The sequence below is a fragment of the Octopus sinensis genome, linkage group LG1 (genome assembly GCF_006345805.1).
Source record: "Octopus sinensis linkage group LG1, ASM634580v1, whole genome shotgun sequence".
In the NCBI taxonomy this organism is placed as follows: domain Eukaryota; kingdom Metazoa; phylum Mollusca; class Cephalopoda; order Octopoda; family Octopodidae; genus Octopus; species Octopus sinensis.
In genome coordinates, this window is record NC_042997.1 from 81,593,866 (window position 1) to 81,611,978 (window position 18,113).

The 18,113-nt window shown below is 34.7% G+C and overlaps 1 protein-coding gene and 1 long non-coding RNA gene across 2 annotated transcripts; both read left to right on the forward strand.

Moving 5' to 3' along the window:
* Positions 1-3,056: 3,056 nt before the first annotated feature.
* On the forward strand, positions 3,057-17,254 carry LOC118763068. Its single transcript, XR_004998823.1, has 3 exons — positions 3,057-3,068; positions 8,041-8,045; positions 15,480-17,254. It is a non-coding gene; the product is annotated as an uncharacterized LOC118763068 (long non-coding RNA).
* On the forward strand, positions 9,838-14,742 carry LOC115217565 (heat shock 70 kDa protein 4). Its single transcript, XM_029787308.2, has 2 exons — positions 9,838-9,925; positions 12,119-14,742. Exons 1-2 carry the CDS (start codon positions 9,853-9,855, stop codon positions 14,632-14,634), a joined length of 2,589 nt encoding a protein of 862 aa, XP_029643168.1. The 5' UTR covers positions 9,838-9,852; the 3' UTR covers positions 14,635-14,742.
* Positions 17,255-18,113: the final 859 nt, after the last annotated feature.

An 18,113-nucleotide genomic window follows, 5' to 3' on the forward strand; every position in this document is an offset into this window, starting at 1 on the left:
TCGTCTGTCTTTTATGGCTGCTGAAGTGGATTAAGGTGTTATGACAGAAGCAGTTGAATGCAGATCAGTGATCAGGCTGTTATACTTGAAAGGTTGTACACCAAAAGACACTTTCAATGAGATGAAAGAAGTTTATGGTGACAATGCACTATAATATGATGTAATCAAGAACTGGCATCACCAGTTCAAATGTGGCTGGATATCAGTGGTAACTGCTCCTATTCATAGACAACCACATATTTCCATTGATAACAACACCATCCATAAAGTGGAAGCTGCCATTTTGAAGGATCACAGCATAACTGTCCAGAAACTAGCCCATGAAGTGAAGACAAGTGTAGGGTCTATGGAAAAAATCATTCACGACCATTTGCCCATGCAGAAGTTGTCTGCATGATGGATTCCCTGGATACTCACACCTTTTTCAGAAGCAGGAATGAGTCAATCGCTGCTAGGCTCTTTTAGCAATATGTCAAGAAAATGAGGAGGACTTTTTCAGCAGACTTATCACACAGGATGAAACATGGGTCCATCACTATGATCCTGAGACTAAAATCCAGTTGAAGCAATTGAAGCATGATAACTCACCACCTCCAAAAAGGCTCGTGTCCAACCCTCAGCAGACAAGGTGATGCTTACAGTCTTTTGGGACCAGTGTGGAGTAGTGATGATGGATTTTCTGGCAAAGTGTACCACAATTAACAGGGCATATCATGCTTCTCTGCTGCAGAAATTGCGGGATGCTATCAAAGCAGAGAGATGTGGCATGCTAACCAAGTGTCCACCTCCTCCAAGACAACAACCCAGTTCACAATGTGCATGTTCAAATGAAAGCACACTTGCACGGTTATGAAATCCTTCCTCATTCCCCTTACTCACCTGACCTTGCACCATCTGACTTCCACCTCTTTCCAACCATGAATTTTTTTGAAGGGGAAGCACTTTTCAGATGATGATGAACTTATTTCCGTGGTAAAGTCTTGGTTCCAGATGCAACCAACTGTCTTCTACAGATAAGGTCTTTAGAGCTGCATAAAGCAATTAGAGAAGTGTCACTATTGGTGATGGCTATGTAGAGAAGGACTAATAATTATGCAAAGTTTTGTTTATCCCAGTCCTTAGGAAGTGGGTCAGAGGAAATCTTTAATGAACACCCCTTGTATAAATGGATCCAGTAATGAAAGTAAAGGTAGTGCAAGAGATTGAGACAAAAAAACATTCCATCTGGATTTGTTTCAAGACGCCATTAATATTCTTGCTTCATCCATATCTATTATTCTATGTCTGCACGTTTGTTGTCTTTTTCTCACAAGCAATTGTTTGCACAGGTAGATGCTATTTTCTATCTTTAAACGATAAACTGTAGAATACAGGTGGAATATCATTTTTTTTAAAATTCTTTTTTACAAATAATCTTGCGTTAGACATGTTATGTCTTGCAAATAACATGTCTAACTCTACTAAGACTCAAATTAATAACCCTGTAGTCAAGAGACCATTACTTTAACCTCACACTCATAGCTGTTCATTAGCCATTGTGCTTCATCTACATAGAATCAATGTAGGCTCAAATAATCAAGAGATTTCTTTGATTAGAGGTTAAGTTGCAGCTAGAGTTTGTGTGTGTGTGTGTGTATGTGTGTGTGTGTATGTGTGTGTTAGCATATAGATTAGTAGTAAGCTGTTAGAAAGTGAAGTATAAAATAAAGATTCACTTCTTAACTGCCATTCATAGTTGCTAGCCAGTACTGTTATGCTGTTTCTTGTTCTCTTTCAACTAACTTCAACTTGTATACTTTTTCAAACATAAAGAAAAACCAACCAAAACAATATAATATAATTAACAATTATAGGCACGGGCATGGCTGTGGTAAGGTGCTTGCTTCCTAACCACATGGTTCCGGGTTCAGTCGCACTGTGTGGCATCTTGGGCAAGTGTCTGCTACAATAGCCTTGGGCCAACAAAAGCCTTGTGAGTGGATTTAGTAGATGGAAACTGAAAGAAGCCTGTCGTGTATATATATATATATATATATATATATATATATGTGTGTGTGTGTGTGTGTGTGTTTGTGTGTCTGTTTGTCTCGCCACCACCACTTGACAACCGACGTTGGTGTGTTTATGTCCCCGTAACTTAGTGGTTCAGCAAAAGAAACCAATAGAATAAATACTAGGCTTATAAAGAATAAGTCCTGGGGTCGATTCATTTGACTAAAGGTGGTACCCCAGCATGACCACAGTCAAATAATTGAAACAAGTAAAAGAATAAAAGAAAAAAGAGATAAAAAAGATGATATAACAGAGTTCCTAGCTATCTACAAGACATTCAATAGTTTAAAGGATCAGAAGAACAAGTTCTTTGTAGCTACCCAGTACACAAACCAACATAACTTGAAAAAGATATAGTTTAATCAGTTCTTTAAAAAACACAAAATTTCCTTGCTTTAATCAGAAAGTGAAGGCACATGGCTGAATGGCTAGGGTATTCAGTTCACGATCATAAGGTCATGAGTTCAATACCTGGCAATGCATTGTGTTCTTGAGCAAGACACTTTGTCATGTTGCTTCAGTTCACTCAGGTGGCAAAAATGAGTAGTACCTGTATTTCATAGGGTCAATCTTGTTACACTCTGTCATGCTGAATCTCCTTGAGAACTACATTAAGGGTACAGGTGTTTGTGAAGTGCTCAGCCACTTGCACATTAATTTCACAAGCAGGCTGGTCCATTGATCAGATAAACTGGAATCCTAATTGTTGTAACCAATGGAGTAATCAGAAAATACATTCTACAGTTGCAAGCTTTTTAATAAGAATAATCTCAAGTTAACTGTATTTTCTGGCATACAAATCAAATCTTTCAGATCAGAATTTACAGTCCCAACCATGCTAGCATGGAACATAGACCTAAAAAATGATGATGATGATAATCAAAGTGCGATAATGATAGTTCTGATGTTAAAACTCTTTTAATTTCTTCGAACGCTTCTTGGCACCTGTCCGACCAATACCATTTAATGTCTTTTTTAACAGGCTGTTAAATATTTGGACTATTTGTTTGGTAATAGTTTACAAGCCCCGAGAATGTGTCCAAGATACTATAGTGTCTGATAAAAGCACACAGTTAATGTCGAAGGAATTTAAAAATTTTTGAAAAATGTGTGAAATTGTTAATGATGTAACTATCACGGGTGTTACTTCCAAAACACCCTGAAATAGGTGAAAATCCACAAAGTAGAAACAGTACTATATATTCTTTTTTTATTTTAATAATTTGTACATATTTATTTTATGTAAGACAACACCACACACTCGCCTCCCGAGTTTTGTTTTCCATACAGTATGTATGATTCTTTGTTTACTCATTTACAGTACACTACACATTTTCTTTTGATATATTTTAGTAAATGTGTTATACAGTACTGTATTTTTATTTATTAATTTTTAGGTGTGAAAATACTTATTTTACCATAGAAATAATTATAATCTAAAAAAATATAAATACCTATCAGCCACAGAAACCTGCGAAATATCTTTTACATATATTAGCCAGAAAAATCCACAATGTACTGAGGACGCGATATGGTAAGGAATTACTGTACATGAATATACATATATATATATATATATATATATATATATATATGCACACACATACATTTGTAAATTTGAAGTCAGATGTACATATGTATGTATTTATGTTCTTTTATAGGATTTGAACTCAGAACATAATGCTTAATCTTAATTACAATATCACTCTTTTTAAAATTCAGAGATTTCTTCTTGGTGTATAAGAATCACTAATGATGGAAGCTATCCAAAGTACTGCTGCATCTTTTACTTGTATCTGTCATTGGACTGCAGTCATGCTGGAACACTGTCTTGAAAATATATTCAGAGACAAAAGAGAAAACATGGGATAGAACATGAGCCAGAAAATGTCATTTCAAAGTTAATATTTTAAACATTTTATGGGAACTAATGTTTATGTTGTTACCAGTAGTGTAACTGGGAGGAGTGGGTGGGGGGATCTAATCTGTGATGCTTTTATGGGGATGGCACTTTTGAGTCTGCTGTAGAAGCCTGTGCAGTGTGTGTGTGTGTGTGGGGGGGGGAGAGCAGCAAACTCAAGGGCTGCATACACTCTGTGCCACAGGTTGTTGCTGCTGATTAGTCCTAAGTCATTCTGAATCAAAATCATTTTAGTTGTGATCATCTCATCTTTCCTGCAGACACTGTACTTAGGCCCATAGTATCTAACATAATCTTTTCTAAGACTATAAAATGCAATTTGAAAGAGACTTATTGCTATTTCTTTTTCGTTCTTTGCAGCTCATGGAGCCATCTAGAGCAGTTGTTTCCAACCATTTTTTTTTTACCTATAAACCCCTTTTATCTTATATTCTTTTACTTGTTTCAGTCAGAAGGATATTTTGTAGAATGAATCAACCCCGATACTTATCTTTTTTAAGCTTGGTACTTATTCTATTAGTTTCTTTGGCTGAACCACTAAGTTATGGAGACGTAAATACATCAACACTGGTTGTCAAGCAGTGGTAGAGGACAAACATGTATAAAATATATATACTAGCTTAAGGTGACCCGCTCTATGCGCGGGTGAGGGTGTGGTGTTACTTTCTGTTTCTTATTCACACATTCTCCCTCTTTGTTTCTCTCACTTTGCCACGCTCTTACTCTTACTCGCTTTCTCTTACTCTCTATCTTTCTCTCTCCCATTTATAAAAAACAAAAGATCTTGAGTAAGTTGAATATTTTGAAAGATCAATCATAAATATCAGGCAGTGACAACGGAAAGCACACTTGCCTTTTGTACGTGCCACTATTTGAGCGATTAGAAATAAGGAAAAAAAGGATTTCTTTGTTAAATTTAGTACTTATTTTGGGAATTTTTCGATGATTGACCATGCAAATGAAAGCTCTAAACATGGGCTACATGCAGCTGCAAATTTCTTTCAGAAAAAATGATAACTGTAAATAATAAGAAATAAAAAATATGTAAAAACGAGAAATTTTTTTCATCTTCAAAAACCTTGTCTTAATTTTCCAAATTTCAAACCGATTTTCTGCACTTAAATTACAAATCAACTTCCACTTTACCATGTTGAAAATTTGATTGAAATCGGGAAAAAGGTGTCCAATCTAGACCCCCCCAAGTGTCCTCAAAAATCAATAAAATCCCCATTTTCACAGCAAAGCAACCACTGTAGCACCCCAAAACGTCTCCCAATCAATTTCTCACCTCAACTTACCCACTCCTGTAAATTTAATCCCCTTCCAGCCCCATTTAGACCCCTTTTGCCTTCTTCCTTTTATAGATTAGATTAGATGCCAATCACGCCAATCTGGAGGGGCTTGAATCAATCAATTTTCAGCTCGATCCGACCTCTGCCAACCTCTGATGTAGCAAAATATGCACACAATTTTGACCCATATATCATCATCATCATCATCGTTTAGCATCCGCTTTCCATGCTAGCATGGGTTGGACGGTTCAACTGGGGTCTGTGAAGCTGGAAGGCTTCGTCAGGCCCAGTCAAATCTGGCAGTGTTTCTATGGCTGGATGCCCTTCCTAACGCCAACCACTCCGTGAGTGTAGTGGGTGCTTTTTACGTGCCACCCGCACAGGTGCCAGACAGAGCTGGCAAACGGCCACGAACGGATGGTGCTTTTACATGTCACCGGCACGGGGCCAGGCGATGCTGGCAACGGACACGAACGGATGGTGCTTTTATGTGCCACCGACACGGGGGCCAGACAGAGCTGGCAAACGGCCACGAACGGATGGTGCTTTTACGTGTCACCGGCATGGGGGCCAGGCGAGGCTGGCAACGGACACGAACGGATGGTGCTTTTACGTGCCACCGACACGGGGGCCAGACAGAGCTGGCAAATGGCCACGAACGGATGGTGCTTTTACGTGTCACTGGCACGGGGGCCAGGCGAGGCTGGCAACGGCCATGAACGGATGGTGCTTTTACGTGTCACCGGCACGGGGGCCAGGCGAGGCTGGCAGCGGACACAAACGGATGGTTCGCTTAACCACAGCTGCAATTCCCACTGATGTTGATCGACCTCAATTTTGGTTCTGCTTTCTGATATATGATTTGATTTGGTTTGATTTTGATCGTTCTCACTGGTGTTGCCGGGTCTTCTCGCGCACAGCATACTTCCATAGGTCTCGGTCTCTGGTCATTTCCTTGGTGAGACCTAAAGTTCGAAGGTCGTGCTTCACCACCTCGACCCAGGTTTTCCTGGGTCTACCTCTTCCACAGGTCCCCTCAACTGCCAGGGTGTGGCACTTTTTCACACACCTATCTTCATCCATTCTCGCCACATGACCATACCAGCGCAATCGTCTCTCTTGCACACAACATCTGATGTAATATTATTTCATTTTGGTAGAGTTACTTAGTCAAGAATAAATTCACACATACATATATGCAAGAGAGAGAGAGAAATAATGCATGGCAAGTGTTCTCCTCTAAAATAGTCACGGACTGACTGAAGCCTTGTGAGTGGAATTTGGTAGATGGAAAGTGAATGAAGGTGTGTGTGTGTGTGTGTATCAACTATTACCTGTTTCCAAGCCTATTAAAATTTCCTCATGACCAGACATGTTATTCAAAGAATCTAATGGCACCAGTTGTATGACAGTGTCTCTCATATCAAAATGAAGAGGCACAGACACATGAATATAAGAACAAACTAGAGTTGCAGGAACTAGCGCTGAATAAACTATGTGCATGTATATGAACACTTTCATGTACACTCAAATGCAGGAAAACCATTAGTTACTGAAATGCTTTTGGGAGAAAAATTTCCTCATTGACAATATGTTGTGGAAAAACATTGGTCATAAGATGCATGCATTTCTACATTGTTGTGGTGTTGTCAGCTACAAATACCAAAACTGCTCTTCACAGCTCTGTGTATATACATATATACACACACATGCAGTCTTAATCGCATTTGAGATTATTCAATTATTAAGGTTTGAAAAAAAACATGCTCATAGTAATATGATAGATACAAATAATATACTTACTTGGTACTTTTTGAAAATCAAATCTGGATTAAAGTATAATTGTAGTGGTGTTATTATATCTAATTTAACAGCTATTGTAATATATATATATATAGATTAACACAATATATCTGGTTAATAATATCTGTTATGATTGTGCGGTGGTGGTGGGCGAAAATAATTCACGGTTCTAAAAGACCTGTGGCGGGAATATTTAAACTTTTGTGGCTGTCAACACTTTCTCACTATAGATACAGAGACATACAGTGAGAGAGGTGGTGGAAGAAAGAGTGGCAGAGACGAAGCTGTCAAACGTCATTATAGAGAGAAAGTGGAGGGAAGGAAGGAGAGAGATCAAGGAAGACAGGGTGATATCCGAAAGAGAGAAACGATAAACACTCGTTAAAGTCTGGGTTTTGTTGCCCTAGTAACCACAGCTTTTGAGATAGGGGTTTCTAACCTACTCAACTCTCTGCCTCATCATGTCTTCTATGCCTGTTTCAATTTTCAGCTCGTCTGAAAACTGACACAGGTCTGGCCGCTAACCTCTGACGTAGCAAAATATGCAGACAATTTTGATCCAAAGCCTCTTTTATATGTATATATAATCAATCAAAATCATGTAGCAACACCGAATGGCAGTGCCCCAGCATGGCCACAGCTCGTGAGCTGAAACTAGATGAAATATATATATATATACTAGCAGCATCGCCCGGCGTTGCTCAGGTTTGTAAGGGAAATAACTATAAAGCATTTTTAGAGAGTTATAGCCAAAAGATAGCAAAAAAAATGGAAAAAAATTATGGTAAATTTCTTTTGAGAGTAAAAAAAGGTGGAGTTGCGTCCCCTAGACAGTTTGCAGTTTGTGTTTCTGATTCTCGACCCCATGTCGAATTTATCGATTTTTTTCAGAACTGGGGGAACTTTTCAAAATTTTCGCTGCGTTAGTTTTGAATTATGACATTGGGCTATGTGTGTGTCAAGTTTCATCAGAATCGGTTGAAAGCCGTGGTCAGGGTGAGGGTACGAGAAAACAGACACACAGAAACACACACAGACAAACTGCCGTTTATATATAGAGAGATATATGTATGTATTTGGCTGCATGGGAAGAAGCTTGCTTCTCAACCACATGGTTTCAGGTTCAGTCCCACTGCGAGGTACCTTGGGCAAGTGTTCTACTATAGCCTCAGGCCAACTAAAGTCTTGAGAGTAGGTTTGGTAGACGGAAACTGAAAGAAGACCGTCGTGTATGTATATATATATATATACACGTATATAGATATATACACACACACATATTTGTCTATGTAGTTGGGAAGCAAGTTTCTTTACCAAACAGCCAATTCAGAGCCCTCTAACCATAGAGCCACTCCTGTGATTACTATTTTACTCTGCACTCCCTCACTAACTATTTGATGTTTAAAAACTAGTTTTATAGGCAATTCTTTCAAAATTTCTATATTGTTTTCCACATGACCGAAAATATATTAAACAATGTAAAGCGTCCAAGAAAGAAACCGAGTTTCTTGCAATAAATATATCAAAGACAAAATTTTTTCATGGACCACGAAAATACTACAGTAGAATCCCCAATTTACTATTTGCTAGCGTTGACCCCCCCCCCCCCCCCACATCACCCGAGAAGGCATATGGATCCTGGTTATGAAGCCACTGATGTAGAGTAACTTGGAGATACACAAAGGTAGTACTGGAGCGAGGAATCTGTAAGCTGTATTCAAAATTTGAAAAGGTTGCAGTACAAAATATAAAATAAGTTACATATAATTTTTTAGTGAGAGATTAAAATAGGTAAACAATTTTGTAGTTAATAAAATAAGGCAAGGCGGCGAGCTGGCAGAACCGTTACCGCGCTGGGCAAAATGCATCTGTCGTTACGTTCCGAGTTCAAACTCTGCCGAAATCGACTTTGCCTTTCATCCTTTTGAAGTCGATGAAATAAGTAATAGGGTCTATGTAATCGACTAACCCCATCACCGAAACTGCTGGGCTTGTGTCAAAATTTGACATTAATAAAATTAGTAGACATCTTTCAAAAAGTCTGGGGTCTGTGGGAAAATCCATTTAAATAAAAGGGGCTGGTAGGTAGTGAAACGGTTGGGAACGACTGATACAGAGACTACTAAACAGGATAGATTTGATACAATAAGTTTCAGACATAATTTGCTGGTATGTTTCATATTTCTACCGGTGCATTTGTGTTGGATATAACCAAGATGAAACTATTAAATGTAAATTTGTTTGAACAACAAAATAAAATGTCCAATTTATTTTGGATGAATTTCATTAAGTCTGTTTATCGAAATATTTCTCAATTTGGACGTGTTGTTGACACATTCCAATCGGTATAATAAAACAAATCATTTTTCAGGTAATAATCACTCTAAGGCTAAGCCAAGGATTGAACATAGTACTTTCATTTTCATGTTCGAGGCACAAGAAAACATTTGATCAGTTTATAAAATTACAAACAAATTAAAGGGAAGCGAAATAATTAGTTAAGAATGATAAGATTGGTAAAACAATAATTATAGCTAAAAAAAAACAAACAAAAAAGTTTGTGGTAGCGGTAATCAAATACAGAATGTCCTGGAAATATATGTAGTTTTCTGGTTAATCATCGTCGATTCACGAATTTTCTCGAATTTTCCAGTTAGTTTTTCCAAGAATGATACATGAGGGGAAGGAGATGGCCGAAAGAAAATAATGAAGAAGCAGTCGTTATTAAACAGCTCTTGACTAATCAAAACTTTCGACACATATTAATACAAATGGTAACGACGAATGAAAAGCCTTCTCTTTAGAAGTAAAATCGACAATTTTTTTTTCGAGACATTTCCATCTCATTCCGGACAAGGTAAGGCTGTTATTCTGTCGTTTACGTAAAATTCCTGACGTAATAAGATATTTTCCCAAATCATTCGCAGGTGACGTATTAGGAACATCTTGGAGAGTTTAGTTAATATTTCCATTATTTGTATGAGAATTCGTGTGAAAGTATAAGAAAGAAAGACCGGGCGAATTAAATCGAAAGAAAGGCTACGAGGCGGTCCACATCCACGAGGATTTAGTTATATCATTTATTACAGGTATATTTGTCTAAGCATCCACTAACTTAGAACGCTTATAGCTTGAAGTTGAATTTTCTAAAATAAAAGGGTGTAGATTTTTTTCATTTTCTTTTTTAAATCATCGTTTTTGTTAAGTATTGAGATGTGTTCATGCATCGCTGTAGATTTAAGTAGAAAATGCCGGTAGTTGCCATCGAAAAGGCTCGTGAGTTTACTTACACTCCTAGATAGGCGAGTGACTATATATATGTGTATATATATATATATATATATATATATATAATATACATGTCCTCTCGCAGAACTGCTTAAAGGAGAAACACTTTAATTAAAGTTGAATTTAAATTATCCATTTCGATTTAAGCTCTTTGTTTGCATATTGCTGGTCATGTTGCGTGGAGTACATTTTCCTGGTTGTCTGTCAAAAATTTTTTTTCTGCAAAGGAATTCTAATGGTTCCGTGATTCTTTCTGAATTTATAATTAAAATTTATGCATTTAGCGTAAAGGCATGTCGGGAAGAACACATCCCTATAGTAAACATATATCATATTTATTAGATCCCATTGTTCACTTTTTTCCCTTTTGGCATTATTATCCCTGTCGCAAAAATCACACCTGATATCGCAATTTGTTTTTGAAATTCCTAAATTCCAACTCTGATATCGGCGAATCTCTTCCCTAACGTGGCTGTTGAAAGCTATCGTATCTCTATCCGTAATGTGTTTCACTTTCCATACTTTATGAGCAAGGTTTCGGACATCGTCAATGAATTCCTTTTTTTTTTTTTTTCTCAGAATCCTGTAATCTGAGACAATTTGTAACACTGGAATCTACGAAGTGTTAACCTGTCACTAAAACTGCTGTCTTCATGGCTAACGTATCATCTTCATCCGTCCATTTTAATGTTCACTTGGAAAACCCCTTCTAAAATTATTAATTGTATTTATAATGTTAGCAGTTTCCGTTATTTCTTTTTTATAATAATATATTCGACTTAATCATTCATCCGTTTTAATCTGAATATAATAGATGTAGCCTGTACCCTGTGACCCTTATGATCGTTAATCTAGTGAAACTAATCACGCTTCTTAGTAATAGTCAGTCATGTAAAAGAATACGATAAATTAGGAAAATCTTGTCATTGTTTTGATTCTTCTCTTTCTCCTTGTGGTGGTGGTGGGACTGGAGCCATTCTGGAATGTTCTAATGACTTGTTTTCGCTAATGATGTTTCCAGAATATTCAGGCATACTGGTTTAATATTAAAATTACATCGATATTTCATTGTTTTAAATCATTAGTCTATATGGAAACAGTTCATAAAAATATATTTTTTTAATTCTGACTGTAAACTGTTGATAGCAAATGACAGAAGCAGTGCAGCGATCTGTTAATATTTGTCATTTATTACAAGAAGGTGATGACTACATATGTCACATATGCTTTCTATTTTACTGTATCTTTTAAGTATTATTTCTGAAGGGTAAGAAGAGTAGGTGTTAAAAGTGCCCTACTAATGGTCGATTATCGACATATTTGGTGGTTTTAGATTTTAAATGTAGTGTAAGATTGCTGTGTACTTTATTTACTTGTCATTCTATTACAATTCTCTGTTTTATGATAAGATTTTAGAGGTTTGTAAAATTTGTTGCACTACTACGTACTTGTATCATGGGGGCAATATTTACTTCCCATCGAATACCGAATATTCATTTTCTATTGATCTGTAATAGTTTCAAATAGTCTGAACGAGCAATTTTAATGCCTAAATTTCTACATTGTGTTTAATTTGATATTTTTGTTCCTGATTTAAATTTCAGCATTTCTAGATTAATGCAATATCTTGAAAGTATACTAACTTGAAATTACAGTTTTATCAAAACAATCTACTTAAAAATTTAAGTTTTTAAAAAAGAATAGGAATTTTTTAAATATGTAATTGCATAACATAATGTTGTGTATTTATTTTTACTTTCAGTTATGTCTGTTGTGGGAATTGATTTTGGAACTCAATCCTGCTACATTGCTGTAGCCAGGACTGGGGGCATTGAGACTATAGACAATGATTACAGTGATCGGTGTACACCAAATTATGTGTCCTTTGGAGAAAATGTTCGAGCAATGGGGAATTCTGCTAAGAATCAGTGTATCACAAATTTTAGGAATACAATCTATTCTTACAAGGAATTACTTGGAAGACCTTATTCTGATGAACAAGTGAAAATAGTACAAGAGAAAGTTCCCTATAAGATCACTGAAAATAAAGGTCAGACACTTGTAGAAGTTCAGTACAGACGGGAAACTAACCAATATACTCCTTTGCAAATCACAGCTATGATGTTGATGAAACTGAAAGAAACTGCAGAAGTAGCCCTGAAAGCCAAAGTTGTTGATTGCGTTGTATCTGTACCAGCAACATATACCGATATGCAAAGAAGAGCCATGTTAGATGCATGTCAGACAGTTAACTTGAATTGTCTACGTATTATGAATGATACAACTGCCACAGCTTTAGCATATGGAATCTATAAGCAAGATCTACCTGAAGAAACTGAAAGTAGGCGTGTTGTAGTTTTTGTGGATATGGGCTATGCACATTTACAAGTTTCAGCTTGTGCTTTTAATAAGGGAAAACTTAAAATGTTAGGCATTTCAAAAGGAAATGTTGGAGGCCGTGATTTTGACAGTGTAATTGTGGATCATTTTGTTTCAGAATTTAAAAAACAGTACAAAGTTGATGCCAGTACAAACAAAAAAGCTCTGATTCGTCTAACACATGAATGTGAAAAGTTAAAAAAGCAATTGAGTGTAAACATCAAACCATCACCATTCAATCTAGAATGTTTTATGGATGATAAAGATGTTTCTGGTAAACTTGATCGTCCAACTTTTGAAGAGATGTGTTGTCCGCTTTTACATGTGGTAGAAAACACCTTTAAGACACTGCTGAATAATTGTGATCTCAAACCATCAGATTTGCATTCTGTTGAAATAGTTGGTGGTGCATCACGTATTCATTCTGTAAAAAAGTTGGTGAAATCAGTATTTGGCATTGAACCGAGCACGACTATGAATGCTGATGAAGTTGTAGCAAGAGGATGTGCATTACAATGTGCCATTTTGTCACCTACATTCCTTGTTAGAGATTTTACTATTTTAGATTGCCAACCCTATGGTATCACAGTATCATGTGACACTAAAGATGATGAATCAAAGCATGAAATTTTTCCAAAGTTTCATCCCATACCATTTTCAAAGATGCTGAGTTTCTACCGCAAGGAACCATTCCAAATAAATAGTTATTACTCACCAACAGACCAAGTCTCTGATTCCCACAAATTCATAGGCTCATTTAAAGTAAAAGATGTTGTCCCACAGGCTAATGGTGAGAAATCTAAGCTGAAAATCAAATTAAGAGTTAATATCCATGGTATATTCACTGTTGCTTCGGCTTCTTTAGTTGAGAAAATTACTGCTGACGAAACTATAGAGATGGAAGTTGATAAGAAAGGTAAAAAAAATGAAGAGTCAAATGAGGAACTGTCCAACTCTAATAACAAAAATGAAGCAGAAACAGAGCAGTCATCAAAAATGGACCAAGAAGAAGAAATGAACACTGATAATAATAATAAAGATGTACCAATTGAAAATGGCAATTTAAAATCTGATTCAGCTAATGAAGAAATTAAAGAACAAGCAAATAAAAAGTCCAAAAAAGTGAAACTGATAGACTTACCTATAGAAGCAAATGTACCTCAATTATCAAAAGAGGAATTAAATATTTATATTGAGAAAGAAAACCAGATGAAAGCGCAAGACAAACTAGAAAATGAGAGAGCTGATGCAAAAAATGCTGTGGAGGAGTATGTGTATGAAATCAGAGATAAAATCTATGGTCCCTTAGAGAAGTTTATCAAAGAAGATCAACGTAGTCAGTTAAGTGAAATGCTAGATGCAACTGAGAATTGGCTTTATGAAGAGGGAGAAGATCAGAAAAAACAAGTATATATTGATAAATTAGCTAAATTGAAAGAATTTGGACAGCCTATTCTTAATCGCTATCATGAAAGTCAAGAGCGGCCATTAGCATTTAATGAGTTAGGAAGCTTAATGCAAAGTTTGGATAAAGCTGTAGATTTATATCAACAAAAGGATGAAAAGTATAACCATCTAGAAGAGTCAGAAATAGAAATTATTGTGAAGGAAGTGAAAGAAAAACGCAGCTGGTTTGATCACCATCAAAATTTGCAAAACCAACTTCAACTTTATGAAGATCCTATTGTTACTGTATCTCAGATTATTGTTCAGAAGCGATCATTAGAGTCTGCATGTTATCCTATTCTGAATAAACCAAAGCCCAAAGTGGAAGCAGCACCCCCTCCACCTAAAGAAGAGACTACTACTTCAGAAGAATCAGTTACTGAGGACATGGAAACAAAGCCTGAAAAGACAGAACAAACTCAGAAAACAGATGAGAAAATGGAAGTAGATTAAAAAGCTGGTCTTATTGAAAGAAAAAAAAATTAATCATTTAAAATAACCAAAGTGAAAAGAAATTGAAAATTTCTATAAAGAATATCCATTAAAGGTATTTGCAAAATATTCACTGCTTTTAAACTTTTTTTTTTATCAAATGTGATAGACCTCTTGACAACTGAACAATTTTTGTATGTGCAAACTGAGTGTGGTGTTAGCTACAACATCACTAGCTTTTTGTTTGCAAATTTTTATGTTGTAAGTCTGAATGAAAGTATTTGTATGAAGCAGGACAATTAGTTTTTATTTTTCATTTCTACGTACAGATACAAACTGTATGCAGTTTATGAAATTTAGAGTATTTATGTAAAAAAAAAATGTAGATGAAAAATTAAGTCCTTTAAGAGTTCTATGTTAATTGTAAATACAAAAAGTCACAAATGGATGACTTTTTATGTTGAAATCTAGGTAATGTTGTATTGAAGTAGTTTATAATTTTGTTAAGCCATCTTTTGAAAGTCTTATCAAATGTTTAGAATTTGCTTCACTTGCTTATGTTCTATTGTTATAAAACATTTTCCATGTAACAGAAAATGTATCCTTTCTTCCACTTTCATCAACTGCTCATATTATGAAAAATTCATAGTTGAACCTGTTGATGAGTTTATTTCCTATTACTACTACACTTTCTACTTGTTATTTTCAGAGATTCTCTCATTCAATCTAACAATGTATACAATCTTCTATCTGTTCAGCTAACAGCCACCATTTTTTTCTTTTTTGCACTATATATTCTTGTACTATATTAAAGATACTAAAGCCATTTCAAGTGGATTTTCAGAAAATAGCCGATAACTTGATAGTTACAACTAACATTGTTCTACTCAAAACTATGCAGACCCTATGTTTTGTTTCTTAATATCTATGTCAGTAATAGGGATAGGATAGTCAATTCTGAGAATATCTTAATGCAGGTTGCACAAATATTTTGTTGAAATTGAACAGGATGCAATATTGAAATTGTTTGATATGATAATTAAGCTTATTTTGAAACTTCATATTTTAAGTTCTAATTTATATTTTAATATAATCAAGATATGCAGAACTGTGAAAATATTGTGGTATGGTTGTAATATTTTGCAGAAATGAAGCCCATTTGACTTTTTTTCTCTGAATGAAAATAAATTAATTATATTTAAATTATTTTCAGTTAATTTTTTAAAATATCACTGATTTTGTTTTCTTGTTGGATTAGCTTTGCATATTTCTTCTATTCAGTTTTTACTTTCATTTTAACCTATGAAAATCTAAAATTTCTTTCATAATCATCAAAATGAAAAGATGATTGATTATAAATGAAATTCTAGTTTTATGGTCAATTTACTTAAATAAAAGTGAACTAAATAGTTGGTGTTTAGTTGACTGTTTATTTTGATTGAGCTATACCACTCATTTAGCTATAAGATGCATCTTATTGAATCAAAATGGTCAAGATGGTAAGATTTTGAATCCTCATCATTGATCAAGAATTCAAATCCACTGCAAGTGTTGTTTTTAGTTTCTGGAGGAACACTTTATTTCTCTATATTGCTTCATTTCACTTACCTGTTAGATATACCATATAGGTATGTTACCTGTAGTGGATTGACACCTTTTTCTAAAGGTAAAGCATATGAAGTATATTCTAAAGTTACTTATCATTTATAAAAAAATATTTTATTTAAAAAAAAAAATGTATATTACAATTGTGCATATCTAAATTTATTGTGAAAACTTGAAACAAGGAAAACAGAAAGAATTACTTTCAAAATGTTTAATATTTTTGGTACAAATCTTTATTTCAAATTGTTTTACCTCTTGCTATAATCTTGCTTATTCACTTTTCAGTAGGATAAAATATTTTCTCTTAGTTTCTCAAAGCAAAATATAATTGCTATGACTTGGGACTGTAAAAATATAAATGTGCTGTACTTATTCCTTCATGTAATGGGATTAATAAAAATTGTAAGGTAATGAAAATTTTATGAGCATTTTTCATAAAGAAATGCAAAGCTGATTAAGATAGAGTTAATGATGTAATAAAAAGTGCATGTTTGAGAAGCCAAAATGTAGGTATACATTGTAGACATGAAACTTTAATTCCTGTGGATAAAAAAAGTAATAATCAGTTAATTTTACCATAAGTAAAGTTTTTTTTTTTTATTTTCCTCAACTTAACATTTTTTATTTGAACCAGATTTATTGTCGCTTTCTGCAATTTCTTACTCCAACAAAGTAATAGGTATCTTTTCCTAATCCTGTTCATCAAGGATACAATTTTCTGTTTGATAAGAATTTTATCTAATAGGGAAGACATAACATATTTTCTTTTAAATAATTTCTATATATTCAGTAGATAGTGTTTGCAGTTTGTTTAATGCAGGATATTATGTTTTTGATACCTTTATATTTTGAAGTTATTCTTTAAAATATATGTATTTTGTTAAAATTTTAAGCTGTAGGACATGCTCAGGTTTAAAAATTGGTTAAGTCTGTAGTTTACAATATCTAATTTGGATATCTGAATAAAAAAATTATACTTTGGTTGATAGATATTAACTCTATGAGTCTGAAATAAAACTATACTTAAAAAGTAAAACTGAGTTTCGTTCATAATCTAAAATTTTTATTACATGCTATGTTTCCATTAACTGTTGATGGTTCAAAATTAGATTGACAGTCTATTTTATATGTGGTACCAGTATAAATACACAAGTATTTGGAAGAATACATAATTCTAAATTATTGCATTTAAAGTTTTCTGGATCCTGTAACTAACTTACAGTATTTAATGTGCGGTTGTCCAACCCATGACATCATGGAAAACAAACATTAAAAGATATGTGGCTGACCCTACAAAGTTTATAGAACAGTGTAGCCTAAGAAAATAACTGATTTGATCATAGAACACTTGACTGTGGTAGTGAGGCAGCAGGGAAACAACAGCAAGAGACATTGTCAATGATAGTTTATGGATTTGAGCTATATTTTATTTGAGCAAACTAGACAAAAAAAATGATACCCGGTGTATTTATACATTGTAATATATACATTTGATTTCTTAAATGCAAGCAGTAAAATATATATGGTTATACAGAATAGCTGACTTAATTTAATTTTTTAACATTACTAAAGCCTAGCCTGCAAGCCCTGTAGCTAAAACTAGCAGCATTTATTTCAATACATTGAGCTTAGTTGTTTGACATAAATGGGAAAGATAAATTGAGAATATTAGTAAGTCTTGCTACCTTATATCACTCATAAATCAATATTTTATTGTACTAACATGTAATAAATTTTATAATCAGAGATTATCTCATCTTACGTATATTAGGTCATTTAGCTTGAGTCAAAGGAAAGATGAACATTGAAGATATAACTTAACCTGTGGAGATATCATCAAATTGCAACAAGTCACTTGAAACATTGTTCTGGTTTTCCTTCTCTGCAATGTTTGT

Bases quoted from the DNA above. Each gene is read 5' to 3' on its own strand.
- LOC115217565 (XM_029787308.2), top strand. From the start codon at position 9,853: ATGAAAAGCCTTCTCTTTAGAAGTAAAATCGACAATTTTTTTTTCGAG. The intron at 9,926-12,118 runs GTAAGGCTGTTA...TTTTACTTTCAG, and splicing joins TCCATCTCATTCCGGACAAG to TTATGTCTGTTGTGGGAATT.